Source organism: Crinia signifera, chromosome 8, assembly GCF_055691185.1.
Source record: "Crinia signifera chromosome 8, ASM5569118v1, whole genome shotgun sequence".
Taxonomy (NCBI): Eukaryota; Metazoa; Chordata; class Amphibia; order Anura; family Myobatrachidae; genus Crinia; species Crinia signifera.
The window spans coordinates 95,543,683-95,571,378 of NC_139224.1; the positions used below are offsets into that span (position 1 = coordinate 95,543,683).

General features: G+C 47.4%; 1 protein-coding gene across 5 annotated transcripts in view; it reads left to right on the forward strand.

Annotated features, from left to right (window-relative positions):
- Nucleotides 1-27,696, forward strand: part of LOC146026277 (complement factor H-like) — a 960,333-nt gene that overhangs the window by 93,385 nt on the left and 839,252 nt on the right. Inside the window, exon 5 of one of the 5 annotated variants that reach the window (XM_083156811.1) lies at nt 13,316-13,486. The exons of the other annotated variants lie outside the window; for them this stretch is intronic. Coding sequence (XP_083012937.1) covers nt 13,316-13,486 — 171 coding nt within the window. The remainder of the gene's footprint in view (nt 1-13,315; nt 13,487-27,696) is intronic. 5 annotated transcript variants of the gene reach the window in all.

Sequence of the window (27,696 nt, forward strand, 5' to 3'; positions counted from 1 at the left end):
ACAACATATAACACATAAAGCATATATTAGCTATGCAGAGCGAGGTAATGTTTCAATTCGAGGCTTGTATGGTATTCAAATGTATTCCTGAGGCAATTAGACAATAGTTACCAGTCCCTTAATGATGTTCCTTATGATTGCGGTGATTTTTTGGAAGTAGTGTCCACTTTTTCCTATATCCGAGCAATTCACATGGGTCCTGATATTATTGGACCGGCTCCAGGTTTAAGTGTCCAAATATACTCTCCTTTGGCCAATTTTGCTTACCAGATGTCAGCGATGGATTTGCTGATAATTGCAGCTAGGGATGCCAATCCCGGGGCATTTTTTCAATCCCGGGATCCGGGATTGAAAAATGCTCAATCCCGGGATTCCCGGGATCCCGGGATTGGCATCCCCACCAAAAAAAAAAACATTTTTAGCATAGGACCCACCCCGGCCGACCCACACATCTACTTACATTAGGGTGCGGGCGGGCGGCCGGGAGTGGGTTTGGAGGTGCACGGTGCCTCCCGGCAAGTGCACCTCCATAGAAGACAGCAGGCGGGCGGAGGCAGGCAGGCGGGCGGCGGAGAAGAGGCGGGCAGGCGGAGGCGGGCAGGTGGGCGGAGTCAGGCCGGCGTGCTGGCGGGCGGCGGAGAAGAGGCGGGTAGGCGGGCAGGCGGTCACTGGTGACGTGTGGCCTGCGCAGCGTGACCTCTACTGTCACGCTACGCAGGCCGCAAGCCGGGTCAGGTTACGGGAACAGCCGGGCAGCGTAGTGCTCAGACGCTGCCCGGCATTAGACTGCGCATGCGCAATCTAATCCCGAAATCCCGGGATTGGATTCTCCAATCCCGGGATTGAAATCCCAGACTTTTTTAGGCCAAATCCCGGGATCCCGCCGATCCCGATCCCGGGATTGGCCACACTAATTGCAGCGTAACAGGGTACTGGTACCGGGCTGTATCGGGCTTCCAAGACGCGTTTCTCCGCCTTAGTAACGCTCGACGGCTTCCTCAGCTTCCTCACACATATGACTCCAATAGTGCAGTGCCAGATACACATATGTCCCTAATAGTTCCAGATACACATATGCCCCCATGGTGCCAGATACACATATGACCCCAGAGCTTGCGGGTCAGCAGCCAATCAGGAGAATCATGTTCCATCGTGTTACAAAGGTAAAATGCAGGCACTGACACCGACACAGTGCTCTGGACAGAGGCGGGCTTGGTCGGGGGGGGGGGCAGGGTGCCATGTGCCCCCCGGGCCACTTGGTTTCCGTTTGTCTTGGGCCGCCACTATAAAATGCAAATAGGGCCCTGGTGCTCCAGTGTGCCGCCGCCGCTGCCTTTTCTAGGCTTTACGGCCACCAGCTTGTTGTGGAAGGCGATGGCCCCTCCAAACATGGCCGCCGCCTTAGAGGAGATAGACACTAGAGCTACTGTGTACCTCTAGTGTCTGTGTAGGGATAACAGCGCGTCATGCGCTACCCAAAAGTGCTGATTCGGGTAGCGCTGGCGCTCTGTTTGAAAGGAAATTGGAATCCCATCAGAAGCGTTGGTGCGCGGGGCCGCGGGTAGGGGACACACATTGATGGAATGGATGTCGCATGACCCCAGGCAGCAGCATTGAGAGAGAGGTGGGGAGGAGGAGGACGGAGGATCTTTTACAGTACATTCCAGGTACAGTATCTACCATGCTTGTGTGTGATGAGAGTATGGATGGATGGGAGGAGGAGGGGGCACTATATAATCTGTGTGTCTGTATTCATGTATGTGTGTGACTATGTTGGTTTGTGTATACAAATATCTATGTATGTGTGACTATATGAGTGTCAATGTATGTGTACTTTTGTGTAACTATGTATTTACTGTATTTTGTATATACAGTATGTGTGACTGTATATAATATGTTGATTTTAGGGAGTTAAGGCGCTTGGGAAAAAATATAATATAAAATATAACAGTATATATACAAGTGTAACAATGTGCTTGCCTGTGAAAAAAGATTGGGTTAAAAGCTTTTTGCTTAAAATGTATACAGCTCTTTTCTGAGTACTGTTTGTTGGGTATTTTGTTATAATATAGTGGAGGTTACTGGGATCACGCACGGGTGAACAGACCTACACTGTCCCTACAATACCTCTCCTGCATCTTGCGGGGATCCTGTGCAGGGCTGTCATTCTTGATGTTCTTGCGTCTCCGTCTCCTGAGTTCTCCATCCGATCGCAGTGACCGGAAGTTCGGGTAGCGTGTTTCCGGCTCTTCGTTCCACGCTCCCGGCAATGTTCATCCGCGAACCAATAATCATGAACATAGGCCAAGACCCTAGCCATTTCCTGACACTTTGTGTTGTGAATGTCATATTGCCAATTTTACATTTTTCTTCAGATAGTTTAAATTTATTTTGGTTATTAATTTTAGCTTCTTGGATTTTATATGCCATCTATGACATTGAGCTTTGGCCTTAGCAGACAACATTGATGGGCTTGCATTGTCAACGATTAGTGGCAGCAGCTTCGGCACTTGGAAGTGGTCCTCCTCCTCCAATTTTGTGTGTCCTCCTCCTCCAATTTTCTATCAACATGCACCCCCACTGCACCTATATGGCAGCACATGGAAGCAGCACTCTTAACAGCACAGGACAGCAGCACCCCTTTACAGCATGGGACAGCACCCCTTTACATCTCAGGACAGCGTCCCTTTATTTATTCAGCACATGGGGCAGCTACCCTTTATTTTTACAGCACACAGGATATCTCCACTTTATTTACTCAGCACTCAGGGACGCAACGCTTTATTTTTACAGCACACTGGACAGTGCCCCTTTATTTTGATAGCACACAGGGCATCATCGCTTTACAGCAATAGCACACAGGACAGCAACCCTTTATTTACTCAGCGCTAGGGATGCCAATCCCGGGGCATTTTTTCAATCCCGGGATCCGGGATTGAAAAATGCTCAATCCCGGGATTGGCATCCCCACCAAAAAAAAAAACATTTTTAGCATAGGACCCACCCCGGCCGACCCACACATCTACTTACATTAGGGTGCGGGCGGGCGGCCGGGAGTGGGTTTGGAGGTGCACGGTGCCTCCCGGCAAGTGCACCTCCATAGAAGACAGCAGGCGGGCGGCGGAGAAGAGGCGGGCAGGCGGACAGGTGGACGGAGTCAGGCCGGCGTGCTGGCGGGCGGCGGAGAAGAGGCGGGCAGGCGGAGGCGGGCAGGTGGGCGGAGTCAGGCCGGCGTGCTGGCGGGCGGCGGAGAAGAGGCGGGTAGGCGGGCAGGTGGTCACTGGAGACGTGTGGCCTGCGCAGCGTGACCTCTACTGTCACGCTACGCAGGCCGCACGCCGGGTCAGGTTATGGGAACAGCCGGGCAGCATCTGAGCGAGTGCTCAGACGCTGCCCGGCATTAGACTGCGCATGCGCAATCTAATCCCGAAATCCCAGGATCCCGCCGATCCCGATCCCGGGATTGGCCACACTACTCAGCACCCTTCCCCAACACACATTTACATGACACCCCTCAGCACACATTTACATAGTACAAAATACAAATTTACAGCTGTATACAGCCACAAATGGCTACGATTACACCTATTACTAGCCATTTGTGGCTGTGTACGCCCGTAAATTTGTATTGTTTGAATATACTTTGGCCAATATACGGCCATTCGTATTCATATGCCAGGAGTATGCATATTCGTATTTTTAAAATATGAATGCATACTGTACACCATCGAATGAATACAAATACAAATCACCATTCAGTCAAATGATTCGTATTTAAATGGTGATTCCTAATTTACTAATCAGCTGAATGTCAAAAAGAACATTATAGGACCCAAAAATATCCCTGGAAAATACTCCTCATTTTCTAGACGTATTTGGGTGAAGGCTGCATGGATCTGGCTGACTTGGTCCTGGTTCCAAAAATATGAAGGAGACAATTACTAGGGGTCCCACGTAGTTTGAGAACAAGGACTGGGCCCAAACAGCCAGCAGGGTATTGCCACAACCAGTGGAAACTATTTATATTAGTTCCTGCAGCAAAACCATTATTCCCCCTAACTGTTCAGCCTAGGATGGAACCCTGGGGGAGTTGGGACCCCTTCTACAGAATTAGCCGGGGCTGTCCCCGGTGCCCCAGGGCAGTGGGCACCAGGCTGATGCTTTAAGTGTAAAAGTTAGAATTAAACTATTGTGCAATGTTGTGGAACAAGCCTGCACCACATGCAGGGACTTGGTTAACCAAAAGTCCCAACATGCAGGACATCAAAGGGCCTGCTGGGTCCTGTAGTTCTACAACATTACAAATAGTTAAATAAAGCACAGATACATCCATACAATACAACTTTAATTCACACTACAAACATTTACTCTATAGTCACCTATAGGGTCCACTGCATGTCTGTCCCCTTCTCCAGTATAATCCAACTGTACAGATCTGCATAAGAAAATTATACTTACCGACTCCTCCGGCAAAGACTGGCCCACTTCATTCCAAGCAGCATCCCTGGGAGAGGTAAAAGAACAAATCGTCAGTATGCGTACCATGCTGGACTGGAAGTAGAGGGGAAAGTTTATATTCTCCGCTCCTCCCCTGATGTGCATTATTGGCTGCTCATCAGCCAATCAGGAGCCGAGTTCGAAACTGAGCAAGTTCTCAGCTCAAGTGGCAAACACTCCTGCTTTAGCTTGTCCTGCAACTGCTGCTGCTATAAAAAAGAACTAACATTTTCCAAGATACAAAGTGGTAATGATGATAAATCAGTGGACCAGAGTGAAATAATATTATGACATATGGTCAGACCTAAAATATGACCCAAAGTTATTGACACCTACCGTAACTCAATCTGATACAGTATTATCATCAATAGAATAGTGGGAAAATATTTTAATGATAAGTTACTAGTTATCATGTCAGACAGTCCATTTGACTACAGATATACCAAAGAATGGTCTGGTGCTGCAGCACAATATTCAAGATTATATTACGAGTATTATTCAGCTGGATATTTTGAATTGCAATGGATACTTTGTATTGCACACACTGCTGGCTGTGGTAATGATCAGGGCCGTTTCTAGAGGCGGACAAGCCGTGCAGCTGCCCCGGGCGCTGCACGGCTTGTCCGCCTCTGTTAAATAGCAGGGGCGCCTGGCAGCTCCCCCCTTCCTCCTCTTCCTCCTCTTGCCGTGCCCCGCCCCCGCCACAGCAAATATCGTTCGGAGGGGAGGGGAGCGCATCACGCGTCTCACTCTCTCCTTCCCCTGACTATGTCACTCACTGACAGAACTCGTGGGCCGGCAGCCAATCAGGAGCCAGCCCGCGAGATATGATTGTCTGTCGGCACAATCACAGAGTCTCTGGGACATAGTGAAGTGAAGGGGAAGGAGAGACGCGCTGCGTGATGCGCTCCCCTCCCCTTTCCTCCCCTGGGAAGCAGCAGCGGCGATGGAGGCGGCGGGGGACCCGGAGACCTGAACTCTGCTCTCCCCGGCAGCAGCAACAACAACAACGGTGAGTTGTGCTGCTGCTGGGATAATATGTTCTGGCACTGGGGGCACATATATGTCTGGCACTGGGGGCGCATATATGTCTGGCACTGTGGGGGCATGTCTGTCACTGGGCATATATGTGGCACTGTGGGGGCATATATGTGGCACTGTGGGGGCATATATGTGGCACTGTGGGCATATGTGGCACTGTGGGGGCATATCTGGCACTGGGGGGCCATATATGTCTGACACTGTTGGGGTATATATGTCTGGCACTGTGGGGGCATGTTTGTCACTTGGCATATATGTGGCACTGTGGGGGCATATGTAGCACTGTTGGGGTATATATGTGTGGCACTGGGGGGGGGCATATATCTCTGGCACTGTTGGGGCATATATGTCTGGCACTGTGGCGGCATGTTTGTCACTGCACATATGTGTGGCACTGTGGGGGCATATGTGTGGCACTGTGGGGGCATATATGTGGCACTGTGGGGGCATATATGTGGCACTGTGGGGGCATATATGTGTGGCACTGTGGGGGCATATATGTGTGGCACTGTGGCGGCATGTTTGTCACTGCGCATATGTGTGGCACTGTGGGGGCATATGTGTGGCACTGTGGGGGCATATATGTGGCACTGTGGGGGCATATATGTGGCACTGTGGGGGCATATATGTGTGGCATTGTGGGGGCATATATGTGGCACTGTGGGGGCATATTTGTGGCACTGTGGGGGTATATATGTGTGTCACTGTGGGAGCATATCTGGCGCTGGGGGGCATACCTCGCACTATGGAGGCATATATGTGTGACATATCTGACACTGTGGGGGCATATCTGGCACTAGTAATCGGCATCAGTTGTGTGGCAGCGGCGTGTGGGGCATAATGTGTAATGGGCATTACGGTGTGTGGGGAGTATTGTGTAATTGCCATCACGGTGTGGGGTCTAATGGGCATCATGGTGTGCGGTATAATGCATAATTGTCATCACGGTGTGCAGCGTAATATGTAATTGTCATCACGGTGTGCAGCGTAATATGTAATTGTCATCACGGTGTGCAGCGTAATATGTAATTGTCATCACGGTGTGCAGCGTAATATGTAATTGTCATCACGGTGTGCGGCCTAATATGTATTTGTCATCACGCTGTGCGGCGTAATGTGTAATTGGCATCATGGTGTGCGGCGTAATATGTAATTGTCATCATGGTGTGCGGCGTAATATGTAATTGTCATCTCGGTGTGCAGCGTAATATGTAATTGTCATCACGGTGTGTGGCCTAATATATATTTGTCATCACGCTGTGTGGCGTAATGTGTAATTGGCATCATGGTGTGCGGCGTAATATGTAATTGTCATCATGGTGTGTGGTGTAATGTGTAATTGGCATCATGGATAAACAGTGTTTTGTTAAGCCCCACCCCTATTTCGCCATGCGCGCCTCAGGCGCGCGCAATTTATTCTCTGCCATTTTCTGGGAGGGGCGCATTTTTTCTTCTTCGCCCTGGAAGCAAAATTGTCTAGAAACGGCCATTTAGCTACTTTGTACTGATACTTTAAGCTAGAATAATGGTGCAGACTGAGCAATACTGTTGATAGCCACAAGATGGCAAAATAAGCTAATTTATGAGGTCTCCTGACAACAAACTCAGTCAGGAGATTAGTACAAAGAACAGCACAGAGATCTTCTGAGTTTGCCGACTTGAACATTATTGCTCAGCCCGAAAATTTCACGTGAGTACCATTGAAGTGGTTAAAAAGAAATGTTAGATTTACTGGCACAGTCACTGATTAGGATGCTACCATCATTAGTATGAGGCAAAGATGTTAGTTATGCTTCTGATTTAACCCTCATTAGTATGCTGTTGATAGGTGCAGATGGAGCCCTGTGGTTAGTATAGTTAGTTTAATTCACTGTCCAGGGTTAGTATAGCTAATAATAACAGTTGAGTCACTAGTGCAGAATTTCAGTCTAGCAAGACAGAATAAGGGGTACCTGTTGATGTCTCACATACCCATCAGGCCTCTTGTGCTCTGTGACTCCCAGCTGCTGCCGCTGGTGCCCAGTATTTGCAGCTTTATCCAGAGTCTACAATCCTTAAGCTGCCCATACACCTCCCGATCCCGGCGTGCATTCTGGGCTAAAATAGCATTGCATTGCATGCCTTGTGCATGCAATGCGATGCGATAAAAAGCAAGTACAAAAAGTATGTGCAGCACATACTTTTTTTGTACTGTGCGATGAGATGCCGTGGGAGCGAGCATCTCAAAGCACACATTGCGGCCCCGGAATCGGGACGTGTATGGGCAGCTTTATTCTCCTTTTCTGTTAATGGTTGCGCAGCCACTTTAATATATGCAGTTACTGTAGGTCTTGATGAGTGAGTTCCCGGTGTTTTAAAAGTCGGCTAATGTGTTTCCCCACCTACTGTTAGCATCAGCGGCTTCCTCAAATTCTGTCAATTATTGTGTCATTAAATATTTTTATTTTGAAAATAAGTATGTATTCACGTGTGTAGTGATAGATCTGGTTTTTTATTTGACTACAGGTAGGACAAAACGTTGGAGCCCTTGTACAAAATAGCTTTACTTAAGTTTCCCATCCTTCAGTATGATATATATGTCCTTGGTAAGGTGCACCTTACCAAGGACATATCTTTCTTTCTTTGCATATATTGTCCTAATTCCTGTGTCCAAAGGTAACACACCCCCATGGTCTAACCAATACTGGTACAAATAAATTACCATATGAGGGGTCCTTGACCTGAATATAGTCATCTTGTGCGATTGACCCAACCCAATCCCCCCCCCCCCCCCATCCTTCAGTATGTACTTATAAAGAGTTTTTAGCAAAGCCAGATACTATGTGAGTAATCAGCATAGGAGGCTACTATGTTAATATAAATTAATTATAAATTCCATTAGGATCACCTTTGCCACAAATTACATCACATGACAGACTTTAATGGTGAATTCCAGTAGAGATGAGCTAATATTGTGTGTTGGTGATATAAGCACTGCTAGTGGTGAGGAATTGGATGAGGTAAATTACTTCTTCCAACTGACAAGAGGATTAACAACATTGTTATTTACCTTTAGCCCATTGGTAGGTTATTTTGTGGAGGCCTATTCAAACCAAACACTTCATCCACAAATTTAATTAAAATTAATGTTATTGATGTTATTTATACTTAAGAACAAAAATAGGCCCAAATATTACAATTCTAACAGTTATTACAATTTTTTTTTTTTAAATACAGATCCTGGTGCAAAACCAAAACAAATTAGGGTGGTTTCTATGGGGGTTGCTGGAAGGCAAGGTATATCAGGCTCTTGTTGGGGAATATAAAATTGGAGAAATGCAGCAAAAATCGAGATTTCTGCTGCGGGGAGTGGTAATGATGGGAGAGATAGAATAAATGAGTGGGATAGTGGAGAATAAGAGGTGAGAAATGGAGAGGGTTAATTAAGATAAATAAGCGTAAAGTAATAAAATGAAAATAAAAACAAAAATAAAAAATAAATAAAATTAAAATAATAAAAAATAATCAAATAAAAATAAATCAATGCGACATGTTTACAATTTCTTTGTAGGAATAAGTGAGGAGGTCCGTTTTGGTAGATATTCCAAGCGGCAGTGGGCAGCACGGGTCTTGCGCTTCTGCACGCCGGGCTTCTGTCGGGTTCTTAGTAATGGCAGAGCGGCAGGCTTGCGGCTATGGACCTTGACTATGGCTGCTTTTCTTGATACCTTCCTTAGTTCCCAACCAACGCATTTCACATCAGGTAGATGCTTTTTCAAGGATGACTTTGTTTAAAACTTGTTCGAGCCTGACGAAAACACGGTTGTTGTTGAAACGTTGCTGTTTGTTCACCTATAAAGAAGATTTTTACACCTTAGCTGGAGTGCTGCATCATTGGGTCGTTATATATATATATATATATATATATATATATATATATATATATATATATATATATATATATATATATATATATATATATACACAAGAAATTTTCACCAGCCGGTATATATACAGTATAATGTACAATAAGATAGAATAGACTTTTGTTAGCGCTATGCAGAACAGCTGCACTCTGTAATTCCTCCCTGTTAGCAGAGGAAAAAGGGAATAAATGGATAGAGATATAGAGCGCGCTAGATGAAAACCACCACCTTCATGTGACATTTTACACAGTGGGTGAATGATTTAAAATTTATTAAAACATTTCAAAAGACATATGCATATCAGACATATATTCAATAAATCGGTTCTTTTAAGATGGAATAAATCCGATGCCTTTTGTCATGAAATGATTTCATCAAGGGAATAGTTTCTAAATAATAATAGAAATACATTCAAATAATCTTTTTAGTTAAAAAAAAGAATGTCAAACTGAATTTTCTAGAGGAAAGTATTGAGTACATGCCCAAACCATCGATTAAGAGGTTTAGAAATAGGAGAGGGGTTTTTTTTGTCTTAACTTTTAATATCCTATAAATGGAATAACGGTAACATCTGTAGACCATATAAGGAATGTAGTTTGGAGGAGAGCATGTAGGGAACTAGAATCCAGGAGTGTGTCGAAAGGTTTGTACAAGACAGAAGTATAGGTATCAGATATACTGTTTGTAGACCTAGAGGGTGATTATCCCCAATTATTTCCAATTTTTAGAAAAAATGTTATATTGAAAACTTCAAATGTTCCTTTTTTCAGTCAATGAATATATAATACAAAGGATAATAAAGACATGTAATATATACATATTAAAGACTTATATACATATATAGTTTTAAGCTTAAAATCATGCTTATAAACCTATATCAAGTAATCTATTACATATCAAAAGGGGATTATGAGAGACCATTCAAGGTGCAACCTACCAGAATCAGCAGTCCAGATCTCATGCATCCAATGTCTGAGTGCAGACTGTCTGGACTGCCTATCTGGTATATAAAGGGATAGGAGTATGATGTCACTTCAAGTAAGGGAATAAGAAGGTTAACGATAATAACTGGCTGTCCCCAGTGTTTTTTATTTCCCTTATACCTTTAGGATGGTGGTGCTATTTATGCCTCCCTCTCCTATATAGAAAAATAAGGTTGCCTATTTTACAGGGGGAGAAATAGACCTATTAGCCGTGGTGGTGGGCGTGCATGGGTTTCAGCATGCATTCCACCGCCTAGCAGCTTCCGTTTCCGGATGTGTGTCCGGAGGGTATCACGCATGCGTACTAGGAGCTTGCATCATGCGGGTAGGAGAGTAGTAACAGAACGTAGATTATGTGGAGGGCACATGTGATCTGCATCATGGTCTACAAGTGGTTTACTCACTTCATGCAGGTTCAGATGCATTTTCTCCATGAAGGAGAGAGTCAGGTAGGCAACCATGACATAAGCGTCCCACGAATGTGCTCAGCATCATGCAGTTCACCCTCCCGGTTCACCCAGGATTGTGGATGGAATACATCAGCATCACGCCCTTCACCCGGAAATGAGCTACAGGCACTATCTATCAGTGCCTGAAAAAAAGGAACATTTAATGTTTTCCATATAACATTGTTTTCTAAAAAATGGAAATAATTGGGGATAATCACCCTCTAGGTCTACAAACAGTATATCTGACACCTATGCTTCTATCTTGAACACATCGGGTATGTACAAACCTTTGGACACACAACTGGGTTCTAGTTCCCCACATGCTCTCCTCCTAACTACATTCCTTATATGTTCTTTACAGATGTTACCATTATTCCACTTAAAGGATATTAAAAGTGAAGACAAAAAAAAAAACATTTACTATTTCTAAACCTCTTAATCGATGGTTCGGGTATGTACTCAATACTTAGCTGTAGAATATTCCGGTTGACATACATTTTTAATGAAAAAAGCCACTGCAGACTCAATAAAGAGGTACACTTTAAGAAGACAGCAATAATAATAATAATAATAATAATAATAATAATAATTAATAATAATAACAATAATAATAATATATAATAATACATTTCTTGAAAAAGGCCTAAATAAAGGCTGAAACATTGAATTATACTTATGCTGCTATTACCGGACGGTTGTTTATATGATTGTACTGTAGATCCTGTGGATGTCATCATGCGGCATGCTCTTCTCGCGAATGGGTGTCGGGCTTCACCCAAACTCTGTGCTTAATGTGAATAAATGCATCTATTTACGCAGTGGTTGTGACAGTACGGGCAGGCAATTTTAGCAGGAAATGCTAAATTGGGGCAGGGTGCTAAAACAGCCTAGCATGAACACTACGATCTCTATAAAATAGTTAGTGGGGGTCTTTATCGACATTTTCGATCTGTCCATGTCTCAGGTGATAGTGCTGAAATGTTTTAAACATATGGCTATCATTCCATCACCAAAGAATTCTAGTCCAACTGGTATTAATGATTACAGTCATGTGGCACTCACTCCAATTGTCCAATGAAATGTTTTGAGCATTTAGTCTTAATGCATCTGAAGGCTAACCTTTCACCTATATTAGATCCATATCAGTTTGCATATCGCAGTAATAGTACGGAAGATGCAGTAACTCATATGCTCAATTATTGTATTTAGATTTCAGTTCTGCATTTAATACTGTTATCCTGGCAAAGTTAATCACTAAACTGTTAGATTTAGGAATTGATAGTTCCATGTGCAATTGGATCATGGATTTCCTGACCAAAACACCTCAGGAAGTGAGGTCAGGATCCATTTGTTCCTCTACCCAGACACTTAGTACAGGAGTACCCAGGGCTGTGTGTTGAGTCCATTTTTCTATCTTTACCTCCAGCTGTAAACCAATTTATGGGTTGAACGCCATCATCAAGTTTGCTGATGATACAAAAGTTGTTGGACTCATTAACGAAAGCAGTCTACAGGAAAGGGATACAGAATCTGGCTACCTGGTGTGTCACAAGACTTGATGACAGAGACATAATAATTTATTTTACCAGACCTTTATTCTAAAGAAAATGTTTAGCATAGCGCAACCTAGCACCAATAATCCCTGATTGGGCCATGGGAAAATGACAGCTAAACAGGGCTGGCGCCACCACTAGGCAGCTTTAGGCATCTGCCAGGGGTGCCGGCCACTAGAGGGAGGCAGGAGGGAGCAGGGTGGATGGAGGTGAGCAACCCCACCCCCCCTGTGGAGCCACTCGGCCGCCACCACCGCATCTTCCCCCCCCCCCCCCTCACTGGAGTGACTCAGTGGGAGGGAGCAGGATGGAGGTGAGCAACTCCCCCTCCCCCCTGCAACTCTCCCCCGACCTCGTGGAGCCTCTCGGCCGCTGCCGCATCTCCCCCCCTGGAGTGACGCGGCGGCCCGCGCTGCTTCACCCGGCACCCCCGTGAATGAGTCGGGTGAGCACTGGGGTGCCCCCCCTGCCTGGGGCGCTCCGGTGCCTTGCACCGGCCCTGCAGCTATATTAGGGAGTTTATGATATACAGGAGAGTTGACACAGCTTTGACTTTTCAGCAATAATAAATCCATATTATAGACATGTACTGTATACTAGTTCATCACAGGAGTCAACTTAATTACATGTGAGATCATACGCTGTCCTGGCAATGGGGTCTCCACCCCATTGCCAGCACTGCAAATCATTCCGCTTGTGGCCCGGATTTGTACCAGACTTGCATAGTTCTGTGCTCAGCTCTATGGTTCTGCAAGCAAATATCCACAAATCTGAAGGTACCATAACTGAGGCATATTGCCACACTTGCTTTTGCAACTCATGGCTAATTTAATTAACCCTGTGGGGTCTTTATATTTCCTAATTTATTTACTTTTTGTTTTATAAAGACATAACTTGCAAAAAACCAAACATACTAAATGGAAAAGTGAACAGTCAGAAAAGTGTTTACAAAGAGAACGAAAAACTAAACTTTGAATGTAACCATGGATTCAAAGCACTGAGAAATGGAGAAAGTACTTGTACTAAAATGGATTGGAGCCCTGTACCCACATGTGAAGGTTAGTAAAAGTCACAAATTTAATGCCTAACTAATTTTTGCCAAATTGTTATTTCACAACGTGGAGTATACTGAGCTGTTTCAATGGGTTCGGTATGATTTGCCTACAATAAAAACACAGACAACCATTAATCGACGGTCAAAATACCGACAAGGTCAAAATACCAACATTTAAAATGTAGACAGTTCAAAAAGTAGACACGAGTTTTTCATATTTTTTGGTCTGTATGTTGTGTACCACGTCCCCTCGCTGCACTCGCCATGCTTTGGGCATGGTGCCTCGCTGCGCTCGGCAAACTATTATATTCCCCCGCCATGTCCACTGGGATGGTAAAGTATGAAAAAGTTGGTTTCAATGAAAACAAATCATGAAAAACTCATGTTGACTTTTTGACCTGTCTACATCTTAAATGTCGGTATTTTGACCGTGTCGGTATTTTGACCGTCGGTTAATGGTTGTCGGTATTTTGACCATCGGGATTTTGATTGTAGGTATATTGACTGCATCCCGTTTCATTAACTCTGGTGATTACATAATAAAATAATGATTTTTTTTTATTTAATCTGTGCATTGATTATTTGTTAGAAATGTATAAAAACTAAAATAGACTTCGGTACTTGTGTATTAGCACGGCGCCCACGATTTCCATCTTATGGCATCTTATACAATTTAAAATTGTATACCATTGTATATGGCATACTGTCACACCAGGGGACTCAGTCGACAAGACTGAGACCTCTGGTGGGGACCTGGACCGGTACCTGAACCGGGGAGGTTGGAGAGGACCCTTGCGCATGGAGTGCGCGACAGTGCACCCAGAGCCAATAAGCAGTCAGAGGTAAAATACAACCGGAGTTTATTTGCAGATGGTTGTAATTATGACAGACAGTAAAGTATGCAGGGATAATGACAGTTCATGCAGATTGCAATACTTTACAGAGATGATGAATGGTATCGATGGTGGAACATCGGATCCGGATATCGGATATGGAGATGACTGTGGGTCCGGGAGGACGGACGGGAGATGACTGTGGGTCTGGAATGACGGACGGGAGATGACTGTGGGTCCGGAATGACGGACGGAAGCAGGAGATCCGGAATATCGGATTAGCGATGCAACATCGATGGTGGATGATGCTGGAGCATCGGAAGGACCAGAGTCCCGGAGCTAGGCTTGGTCGCTGGGCTGAGAGGCAGGATCACAGGCGGTGGAATAACCTGGACTTCACAGGAGATGGAACAACCTGGAACACACTGCAGCATGGAAGACAACACCAGCAGATAAATACACTTGCACGGAGACAAGGACAGCTGACCATACACTGGAGACAACTGACGCACTAGCAATGGTTCTGAGAGCTCCCAGCATACTTATCCCCACTGGGTGGCCAGGATTGGCCGAGGAAGTATGACAGGGAGATCAGAACCAACAGGATTGGACAGCACAGAAATGTGACTGGGAAGAACATGGCAGCCCCCATGTCTGCTATGGCGGGAAAGTGTGTTTGTGCACACCATGCTGGATACTGGGAGCAATGGCGGCGGACAGGTGGATTGCCGTGCACTGGGGACTGTCACTGGGAGACAGGAGGCCGGCAGAGATGACGTCTGGACCGCAAGCTGAACCTGCGGAGGCACTTAGCTGGTAAGAAAGTCTGTCTGACAGCTCGAATCGTGACAGCATCCCCCCCTTTAAGGGTGGCCCCAGGACACCTTTTAGGCTTGCGGGGAAACTTGGAGTGGAACGCCCGGATGAGTCTGGGAGCATGGACATCGATGGCATTGGTCCATGATCGCTCTTCGGGGCCGTAGCCCTTCCAATCGATCAGATATTGCAGACGACCATATCGGATGCGAGAGTCCAAGATTTTACTGACCTCATATTCTGTTCCACGCTGGGTGCAAACCTTAGGAGCCTTGGGGAGCTTGGAATGAAAGCGATTCAGAACCAGCGGCTTGAGCAGCGAAATGTGGAATGTAGCTGGCACTTTCAAATAGGGCGGCAACTTGAGCTTGTAAGCTACTGGATTGACGACTCGCTCAACTGGGAAAGGACCAATATATCGGGGAGCGAACTTCATCGATGGCACTCTCAATCGAAGATTCTTGGTTGACAACCAGACACGATCTCCTGGACGGAGGGCTGGCATAGCTCTGCGTTTCCTGTCGGCAAATTTTTTATACCTGCTTGAAGCCTTCAGAAGTGAAGAACGAATGAGCTTCCAGGATTTGACGAATTGCCGGATGGTCGTGTCGACCGCTGGAACAGAGGACACAGGTTGCAGAGTGAAGTCAGGAACTCGAGGATGAAACCCATAATTGGCAAGGAATGGAGTGACATTTGATGAAGAATGATATTGGTTATTATGGCAGAACTCTGCCCATGGAAGGAGTTGAGCCCAGTCATCTTGGGAAGAAGAGACATATGTGCAGAGAAATGCTTCAAGGTCCTGATTCATTCTCTCCGTTTGGCCATTGGTTTGAGGGTGGTAGGCTGTGGAAAACTTGAACTTGATTTGAAGCAAGGAGCACAGGCTTCGCCAGAACTTGGCTACGAATTGGACTCCTCTATCGGAGATGATTTCAAGAGGCAGCCCATGAAGCTTGAATATCTCTTTGTTGAAGAGCTGGGACAGCTTGGAAGCTGACGGAAGACCGGTGAGGGGAACGAAGTGAGCCATCTTGGTGAACCGATCAACAATCACCCAGATGGTGGTGAACTTGTCAGACTCTGGAAGATCATTTACAAAGTCCATAGAGATATGCGTCCAAGGACGATGTGGCACTGACAGTGGCATCAATTGCCCAGGAGGAGACTGACGACTGGTCTTGTGCTGAGCACATTTAGCACAAGAGGAAACAAAGTCCTGTACATCCTGTTTGAGGGACGGCCACCAGTAGGACCTGGTGATAAACTCGTAAGTTTTCTGAATGCCTGCATGGCCAGCGAATTTTTAAGAATGCGCCCAACAGAGCAACTTCTTTCTTAGAGCTGGCTTTATATATCTTTTCCCTGTAGGGGGCGTGAGATTTGAAACTCTCGTTGCGGAGAATGCCACTGGATCAATAATAAAGTGTTGATGTGTGGACTTAGACTCACTTTCTTGCTCCCATGAGCGGGAAAGGGCATCAGCTTTTCGGTTTTGTGTCCCTGGACAGAACGACAGCTTGAAACGGAACCTGGAAAAGAAAAGTGTCCATCTGGCTTGACGGGGATTTAAACATTGAGCAGACTTGAGATACAGAAGATTCTTGTGGTCTGTGATAATTGTGATCTCATGAACAGCGCCCTCTAGAAGATATCTCCATTCTTCTAATGCCAACTTGATGGCGAGGAGCTCTTGGTCGCCGATGGCATAGTTACGCTCTGCAGGCAGGAACTTACGGGAGTAGAACCCACAGGGATGAAGACGACCATCGGGCGCTTTTTTGCGAGAGGACTGCCCCGACACCCACGGAGGAGGCATCAACCTCGAGAATAAAGGGCAAGGTGGTATCAGGTTGTCTTAAAACAGGAGCAGAAGTGAACCTCTGTTTCAACAGATGGAAGGCTTCGATGGCTTCTGCCGGCCACTTTGCTGGATTAGACCCCTTTTTAGTCAAGGCAGTGATGGGAGCCACAATAGAAGAGAACGTTGAATGCCTTTCAGCGAAGAGGGAATTGGCCAATCTTGGATGGCCTGCAGTTTTCCTGGATCCATTTGAAGACCAGAACCGGAGACAATGTACCCTAGAAAGGGTATAGACTTCACCTCGAAGACACACTTCTCCAGTTTACAGTAGAGATGATTAGCTCGCAGCCGGGACAGAACCTCTTTGACCCAATAACGATGTTCAGTGATGTTATTGGCGAAGATTAAAATGTCATCGAGATATACAACTACATGACGATACAGAATGTCCCGAAAAATCTCATTGACGTAGTGCTGGAACACGGCTGGGGCATTGCTGAGCCCAAAGGGCATGACGAGGTACTCATAGTGGCCGTCTCTGGTATTAAACGCCGTCTTCCACTCGTCGCCCTCTCGTATGCGGATGAGATTGTATGCACCCCTCAGATCGAGTTTCGTAAAGATGGTTGCACCGATGACACGGTTAAACAGCTCGGTGATGAGGGGCAACGGATATCGGTTCTTTACTGTAATGTCATTGAGGCCGCGATAATCAATGCAGGGACGTAGGCCTCCATCCTTCTTTTTGACGAAGAAGAATCCTGCGCCAGCAGGAGAAGTCGAAGGACGGATGAATCCCTTTGCCAGATTTTCCTTGATGTAATTGGTCATGGCTTGAGTCTCTGGAAGAGAGAGAGGATAGGTTCTACCTCTGGGTGGTTCTTTGCCTGGGATAAGTTCGATAGGGCAATCCCACGGTCTGTGAGGAGGTAGGACATCAGCGCCAGACTTGCTGAATACATCTGAGTACTCTTGGTAGGGAAGAGGCGGAAGGTCTGCTGCATCGGCTGAAGAATGACGAGCTGGGAGTACCTTTTGGAGACAGGTACTGGAGCAGGAAGGATCCCAGGAAAGGATTTCCGATGTCTTCCAATCAAGACGAGGATTGTGAAGACGGAGCCAGGGTAAACCCAGAACCAGAGCATGAGTGGCTCGGGGTAAAACCAGGAAGGACAAAAGTTCAGTGTGCAGGACTCCCACTTTTACTGTAAGTGGCAAAGTTCTGCGGAAGACTGTTGCATCAGGAATCCTACTGCCATCCACAGCAGTAAGGAAGACAGTCTTGGAAAGACTTTCAGTGGGTAACCCCCACTTGCGAACCAGTTCTGCAGTAACGAAGTTGCCAGCGGCACCGGAATCAAGAAGTGCGGAGACAGTCTTGAAATGCTGACCAACTTGTAGGGAAACTGGAAGGACACAATCAGTTGCTGATGGAGAGGACTTAATTACTCCTAGCCTACCCTCTCCTTGACGGGCTAGGAGGAGGAGTTTTCCTGACGCTTTGGGCATGCAGAAATTTGATGTGCAGGATCGGCACAATACAGGCAGAGCTGTGCCAACCGTCGACGTCGACGTTCTCCTGGAGACAAACGGAAACGGTTTATCTCCATTGGTTCTTCTTTGGAATGGACCGCAGGAGCAGTGGGTAAAGAAGGCGGAGGAGTTGACACTTTAACTGGAGCGCTCTTGTGACGTTCTACAGCCCTTTCTCGGAAGCGTAGGTCTACTTTGATACACAATGAAATAAGGTCACTTAGACCTGAGGGTAAGTCTCTGGTAGCGAGTTCATCCTTAATACGATCGGATAGGCCATGCCAGAAAGCTGCGTATAGGGACCCATCACACCAGGAGAGTTCAGACGCCAGAATCTGGAACTGGACCAGATATTGCCCGACGGAGCGGGATCCCTGTCTGAGATGGAGGAGTTCAGTGGAGGCAGATGCTGATCGCCCAGGCTCATCGAAGATACGCCGGAATGTTGACACGAAGTCCTTGTAATTGGACAGGATGGCATCAGATCTTTCCCATAAGGGAGACGCCCATTCTAACGCTGCTCCACACAGGAGGGAGATGATGTAGGCGATCTTGACCCTTTCAGTAGGGAAATTGCTGGGTTGCAGCTCGAAATGAATCTCACACTGAATGAGAAAACCTCGACAGGTCTTGGGGTTCCCATCATACTTGGTGGGGATAGACAGATGAAGGCGAGGTGCAGCAGCCATTACAGGAGGATGAACGGGACTTGGAAGTTCTCTGACAGGCTCAGGGCCACTGAGAGTGGTCTGTAGCTTATCCAGCCGGGAAGACAGATCTTGCAGACAATGGATCACTTGGCTCTGCGCAGCCTCTTGCTGATCCAAGCGAACAGCCAGTTGCTGTACAGGGCTGGGTGGAGAAGCTTGGTTGGCGGCTGGATCCATTTGGCTAGTGCTTACTGTCACACCAGGGGACTCAGTCGACAAGACTGAGACCTCTGGTGGGGACCTGGACCGGTACCTGAACCGGGGAGGTTGGAGAGGACCCTTGCGCATGGAGTGCGCGACAGTGCACCCAGAGCCAATAAGCAGTCAGAGGTAAAATACAACCGGAGTTTATTTGCAGATGGTTGTAATTATGACAGACAGTAAAGTATGCAGGGATAATGACAGTTCATGCAGATTGCAATACTTTACAGAGATGATGAATGGTATCGATGGTGGAACATCGGATCCGGATATCGGATATGGAGATGACTGTGGGTCTGGGAGGACGGACGGGAGATGACTGTGGGTCCGGAATGAAGGACGGGAGATGACTGTGGGTCCGGAATGACGGACGGAAGCAGGAGATCCGGAATATCGGATTAGCGATGCAACATCGATGGTGGATGATGCTGGAGCATCGGAAGGACCAGAGTCCCGGAGCTAGGCTTGGTCGCTGGGCTGAGAGGCAGGATCACAGGCGGTGGAATAACCTGGACTTCACAGGAGATGGAACAACCTGGAACACACTGCAGCATGGAAGACAACACCAGCAGATAAATACACTTGCACGGAGACAAGGACAGCTGACCATACACTGGAGACAACTGAAGCACTAGCAATGGTTCTGAGAGCTCCCAGCATACTTATCCCCACTGGGTGGCCAGGATTGGCCGAGGAAGTATGACAGGGAGATCAGAACCAACAGGATTGGACAGCACAGACATGTGACTGGGAAGAACATGGCAGCCCCCATGTCTGCTATGGCGGGAAAGTGTGTTTGTGCACACCATGCTGGATACTGGGAGCAATGGCGGCGGACAGGTGGATTGCCGTGCACTGGGGACTGTCACTGGGAGACAGGAGGCCGGCAGAGATGACGTCTGGACCGCAAGCTGAACCTGCGGAGGCACTTAGCCGGTAAGAAAGTCTGTCTGACAGCTCGGATCGTGACACATACAATGGCATACAATTAAATGAGATGAGATGAGATTTTAAATTGTATAAGCACACTAATGGGTGCTTACAATGTTAAATGCACCCCCACGCCACCACCGCTATCAACACCAACCCGAAGCGTGGTGAGCGCAGCGTGCCCGCGAGGGGCGGCGGTATGCGTCCTCCGACCTTTTCATACCCCCACTACTTATGTCGGCATGGAGTTTATTTTATATAGTGTGGCGAGCGCAGCGAGCCACCGAGCCCGAAGTGTGGCGAGCGGCCGCGTTTTACTTTACATATATTACACGTCCGCTCGCCACGCTATATAAAATCAACTCCACGCTGACATGGATAGTGGGGGTATGAAAAGGTCGGAGGACGCGTACCGCCGCCCCTCGCAGGCTCGCTGCGCTTGCCACGCTTCGTATAGGCCTTGATAGTGGGGGTGGCGTGAGGGTGCATTTAACATTGTAAGCACCCATTAGGGTGCTTATACAATTAAAAATCTTATATGGGGGCCAATTAACATTGAAAGCAACCATTAGTGTGCTTATACAATTTAAAATCTCATCTCATCTCATCTCATTGTATGCCATATACAATGGTATACAATTTTAAATTGTATAAGATCGGGTCCCATCGCAGCACATTTCATCTCATTGCATACCATATTAAGCCTTATGGTATGCAATGAGATGGGCGCCGTGATAATACACAAGTACCTAGACTTCACCTTAGTAAATTTAAAGAGAATTCTGTGGGAAAATAGTGTCACTGCTTACTGTTATAGAAATGTGATAGTTATCAGGGGCAGCACAAGGTTTCTCAGCATCCTAGGCAAATATTCTGCAAGCGCCCCCCAGGGGGCAGGCTATGAAGACAGCCATCCATAACTCAGCCAGACAGAAATCCACAAGAAACACTATGGGAGCGAAGGTGACAGCTCCCAGCCTCTCACGCCGCTAGTGAATGGGTGACGTAGAGACGTACAGTAAAAGGAAAATTCAGCGGGACCTACAGAGAGAAGGGGCGTGTCCTTGTGGTTTTTCCTGCGCGTACATGAGGATCACAGAATGGCTGGCTGCTAGAAAAGGCACTGCTTACCCCTTTGCTCTCTAGAGAATTCATTACTCCTATAGTACGCCATACCAGTTTTTTTAACTGCTGCGTTTAAAAAAAATCCTAGAACTGTAAGTAGTAGTGAAGGATAACATGTATGTAAATATTAATGCCATTATGAATGGCATTAATATTTACATACATGTTGACCTGGACAATTACTGACACTGGGCGGTATTCAATGTGAATACCGGCGAGGTGCAGCGAATCCTGTTTAGGATTCGCTGCACATTCGCCACGTTCCGGAGCCTCGCCGGCTCTGGTATTCAACGAGTCAGGGGCTCGCTGCCCCTGACCGGCGAATATGAGCTCCTGCGGCGAACGCCGCAGGGAGCCTGAGGACAGTGGCAGGCAGGGAGATGGAAGTCTCTCTGCCTGCCCCAGAGCGTATGTGGGGGGGAGGTGGGCTCCCCGGGTGCCAGGCAGCACAGGCTGCCCCCCGGGGGTGCCAGCAGGGGACCGCGTATATTCACTACACCCAATCGTAACGATCGGGTGCAGTGAATATATGAATATCTAATGAGCGGCTCGGCTCCGGCGCCCCCTGCTGGCTGCTGTGTAAAAAAAAAAAAAAATTAAATTAAATATATATTCATGTGCTTACAGCACATGAATAAAATAGCATGCCCCTCCTCAGAATAAAATTCCTGATTTTTTTACACCAAATGTAAAAAACACTTTATTTTAAAAGTTCGCCTTCCACTTCTCCATAAAAAGATAGCGATTGCTACTCAGTGAATCATGGCGAAAAAAACCTTCAAATGTATTCGCCATGTGGTCAATGAATAGGGTGATTCACAGTTTTAGTCAAAAATTCGCCAAACAGCACATATTCGCCATAAAAACCTGGCGAATCAGGCTCATTGAATACCGCCCACTGATTAATGGCCCAATAATCAGTGTCACTCAGTAATAGTCAAGGACAACATGTATGTAAATATTATGCCATTAATAATCTGTGCACTTTTAATAACCAGTACAGTAGGTCAGAGCAGACTCAGGAGGAGGCAAAAGCTGAAAGCAGTACCATCATCCAACACAAAAGGAGTTGCAGAGTCAGATTACAGCACGGTGTAGGTCTAGGAGGATTGAAAACGGCACCAGAGACACTGTATTCAGCGTCTTGGAGAAGCTGGGCCACCAAGAGGAGTAAATAGCCTGCCCACGCCCGCAGAGTGATATCCCCATGAATGTGAAAGCATATAACACCGGTTTACTGACCAACAATACCACCACAGTCCCGGCTTACAGCATCTCCCAGCCAGTGAGTGGTGATAGTCCAAACTCCCAAAACTTGTCTCCGGCAGCATTCAGTCAGTACCTGGAACCAGCGGGTTTGCTGGTGGAGGTGGAGGCATCTGTCCGTGACAATATCAACAGTGGATGAGTGGCGCGTTGTTCCCCTGTAAAAATAGCCCTGGCAGGGGGTTATGGGTTCCGCAGCTGTGGGAGGAGCTGTTGGGGGAGAGAACATATGATAGCCAGTGTGTGTGTGTGTGTGTGTTGGGGGGGGGGGGGTTGTAGTTGTGTGGGGAGAGACCATGAAGGGGTAGCCTGTGGTGGATGGGGAGTTGGAGCTGTGATAGGGGAGAGAAGACAGGAGAGGGTATCCTGTGTGGGGGAGGGGGGTCGCGGGTCCCACGAATGGGGGAGGGGGGTTGGAGCTGTGATAGGGGAGAGAAGACAGGAGATGGTATACAGTGTGGGGGGGGGGCGCGGGTGCCGCGAATGGGGGAGGGGAGTTGTAGCTGTGATAGGGGAGAGAAGACAGGAGAGGGTATACTGTGTGGGGGAGGGGGGTCGCTGGTGCCGCGAATGGAGGAGGGGGGTTGGAGCTGTGATAGGGGAGAGAAGACAGGAGGGGGTAGCCTGTGTGGGAGGGGGGGGGGGTGTTGTGGGTGCCGCGAATGGGGGGAGGGGGGTTGGAGCTGTGATATGTGTGAGAAGACAGGAGATGGTAGCCTGTGTTAGAGGGGGGGTGGATAAATAGGGGGAGCTGTGAGGCAGCTAGAGAGCAGGACACTGAGGGTGGAAAGGCAAGGGGGCTGGAGTAACAGGGAGGAGAGAGAGAGGACAATCACTCACTGGCAGGTATTCAATGCTGTGGGCGAGTGGGGACAGCGAGCAGAGCTTCCTGCTCGCTGCCACCACTCACCCTGTCAGTATTCAAAGCAGCCCCCTCATACGCCAATTTCCCTCGCTCCATTTTTTGAGCGAGGGAGAATTGGCGTATGAGGCTCCAGAAGCAGCGAGACTCGCGGCTAAATACAGCGAGTTTCTGCATTAGCCACAGGTCTCGCTGTTTTAGGGAATTCTCGCCATCCTGTGACAGCGAGAATTTCCCCAGAACATTGAATAGAGCGAGCGGCCAGCGCGGGGGTTAAACAGCGAGGATCGCTGGTTTTCTGCAATCCTCGCTGTATAGAAATGTGTCACTCCAGCTGTGGAGCTGCGCTCTTCTGTCTGGGTGCCGGCCGGTGACTGGAGCTCTGACAGGTCCCAGCAGCTCTGCTCCTAACATCTCTGCAATGCAGCGATGAAACTCTGCAGCAGCAGCAGGCATTGTTGGCACAAGCAGGTGATGCATTGCTACCTGCAACCCCATCGGTGCTTGGCCAGCCATCCTCTTCAGCATATGCAAATCCAGCTCCTCTCCGTCGCCTCCGGAAGGAGGTGCACTGACTGCTCTCCTCTGTGATGCGGTCTCCCACTCCTCTTTGTCAGTGCATCTGAGAACAGGCGCTCCGCTGCCCGGCAGATAAGTGCAGGGAGTTGGTGCATACTTGCCGACTTTGGCATACTCCTTTCCGGGAGAAGCCCGGAGAGGAGTAAAAGGGGGCGAGTAGAGGCTTCGTTTTGGGGGCGGGGCACGGGTGATGTCATCAAGCCCCGCACCCATGATGGGCTGAAGCCTCAATTTGCGGGTCCGTGGGTGGGGGGAGGGGCTAAAAATGCAGCGAAATGCCGCAAATTGCGTCATTTAGCCCCGCCCCCTCCCCGCGGACCCACGAAAGTCATAGTTTTTAGACCGCGGAGAGAGGGGGAGCCGGGGCTGTAGGAAAATGCGGGAGACTTGCCCCCCTTCCCGGGGGACCAAGAGGGGGACCCAATTTGCGGGACCCTCCCGGCCATTCCGGGAGGGTAGGCAAGTATGAGTTGGTGCCTCACAGCCGTCAGAGCCTTTTTCCTCACTCAGTGCCGCCCTCCAAGTGCAGCTGCCTAAAGCTGTCTAATGGTAGCACCAGCCCTGATAGTAATTATTAATGTAATAGAGAGGAGCTCCTAAGAACAAGGTACAGCTTATATAGTTCTCAAAAAAGGGAATGCATTGTATATTGAGGCACATAAAATGAAACAGTAACACTTAATATACATTTATTACAATTTATGAGAACTGTGAATAAACTGTGATGACATATTAAAACCAAATACTATACTTGTGCAGAAAGAGGAGTCAATCAGACTTACCCATGTTACCAGGGACAACAGGAGCCAAATGCACATAACATTAATGCACAAATATATACATCCAAAATTCCCTCCCCTAAAAGACCTTAGGCATGAACTAGCCTGTCAGCCAATGAGGGTCCTCTCATATGCACCTTCCCATCAATATGGATAAAGGACTCCATGGAGTAGGAGGACCCACATAAAGAATGGAGAAAGTGGAATATATTGTAATAAGTTTTTTTTTTAAGTATGATATCTTGGATGACAAATGGTAAAAACAAAAACAAGAGTATCCTAAAGGAAAAGGGGTAGAGTTTACCAGAATGGTTGGAGGACCAGGTAAACAGACTCTCAGTAGGGCATGGGTGGAGATAAGATGGTATAAAGTCCCGGGATGTCTCCACTTGGTGTAGCTGCTGAGAGTCCCCCTTTAAAAAAGGCTATGGAACAACTCCAATGCGTTTCAAACCTTTAACCAGGTTCTTTTTCAAGGAGAAAGTATGTCCCCCCGTGGGTCATTAAGCATTCTTTATTGGAGAAGAGGAGACGCTTATCACCCTTAAGGGGCATATGGTAGATATTTTCCTTCCAGGCTCTGGTGGTGGGATCAATCCTATCTGTATCTCCAATAATTACCTGCCCATCCCTTGTTTTTGGTGTGGGGACACCGTACCCTGAACTGAACTCTCTACTAGCTGCCTATAAGAAGGTCTGTCGATTCTACCTACAGAAAAACAGAGGTGTAGCGTGGAGTCATGGCACCCGGAGCAAGCTCATGCAGTGGCGCCCCCCATTCATACACATACAAGCTTAAATACTGGAAGAGTACGGACATTGCTCCAGACATCCAGTTGCTCATCATGCAATCACCTATACCCCATGGATTATTATATATTACTCTGTGTGGGACGCGGTTACAGGAAGCTGGTTGTCGGTATACAGATGCTGGCTTACCAACTGCTCTAACAACCCCAGAACTTCGAATAGATCAGGAACCCTATGCGGAATACAGACAGCAGGATCCCGATCGGTAACTATGGTAGGCTGTGGGGAGGGAAAGCCTAGGGTCAAACTGTGGGGTGAGGGTGGTTACACTGCAGGATAGGGAATTAGGTGTAGTCTGCATCTGCCCCTATTATGCCATAAGACTACTATGTGGACCACTTTTATGCCATAAGACTCTTACGTGTGACACTATTATGCCATTAGACTATTCCACATACCACAATTATGCCTTCAAGTGGGGTACTAATATGCCATCAAAGTCCTCCGCATACCACTATAATGCCATCAGACTCCTCTGCATGCTGACACTCACACATACAAATGCTGACACTGACACAAATATGCTGACACACTGATACAGACAGCTGCTGAAACACTGACACTCAGACATACACTGACACAGAGTTGCTGACAGATGGATGCTGACACATTGACAGATGTTAACACATATAAGCTAATACACTGACACACAGACAGATGCGGGCACACTCACACAAGGATGCTGACACAGACAGACATAGACAAACTAAAACATTGGCAGTGACACATAAGAAGTCGCAGATCCTCTTGAGACACCCGGAAGCTTCCCAGGTGGTAGGATCGCATGCGATATATCACATGTGGTCCTTTTATATGCGATATATCGCATGCAATCGCATTCCACTCTGCTGGGAGGCTGTCGGAGGTCGGACCTGCAAGTAAATCTGACTCCTATCCAATTGCGCACAGGACCGGGTATCAATCAAATGTCAAACACATGAGATTTGGCTACTTTTCACCCGATTTCTCAGCCCGACCCTTTCTGGTGAAAAGTGGCCAAATCTCACAAGTGTATGGCCCGCTATAGACACGAACACACAGACACACATAACAGCCATTGGGTGGAAAAGTGTGGGGGGGGAGACAGAGGGGGTTGTAGAGTCAGGGCCGGTGCAAGGCATCTAGGTGCCCTAGGCAAACCTACAGGATATCGCCCCCCCCCCCCCCCAGCCCCCCATGCAGCAATGGCATGAAGACTCATCGGGATCAGCTGCAGCTTGGCTCACCCCTGGACTGATACGGCACACTTAGCATCACTCCTGGACTGATACAGCACACATAGCAGCATCCCATGAATTATATGACACACTTGGCTCACCCCAGGAATTATGCGCCACACATGCGGGCACCCCTGACCTGATACAGCACACATGGAATTATACGGCACAGATGGAGGCACCCCTGACCTGATACAGCACACATGGAATTATATGGCACAGATAGCAGCACCCCTGGACTGATACGGGACACAAGGTGGCAGACATGGAATTATACGACAGACATGGCGACAAGTAAGGTAGATACGGCAGTACTAGGCACCAGACAGGTAGATACAGCAGTACTAGGCACCAGACAGGTAGATACAGCAGTACTGGGCACCAGACAGGTAGATACGGCACTACTAGGCACCACACAGTAGATACGGCAGTACTGGGCACCAGACAGGTACTGTAGATACGGCAGTACTAGGCAGTGGGATACCTCTTGTGTAAATAGGTGCCTCCTGCCAGGTTCTGTGATCTGCCATTCTAATGCACAGAATCAAATCACTCAAAATATTGTCCATCACAATTCGGTGCAGCTCAGTAGCCTAGGCCAATATACCTGTATTGGAATGCTGGCCATCCTGCCCTTGGCCCACTCCCAAATGCCTGCGACCTGTCTTTATCCAAGCTAGACCGTTGTGTGCCCCCACAAGTGGTGTTGCACTCTTTAGTCTATAATATATTTATATATAAAACCT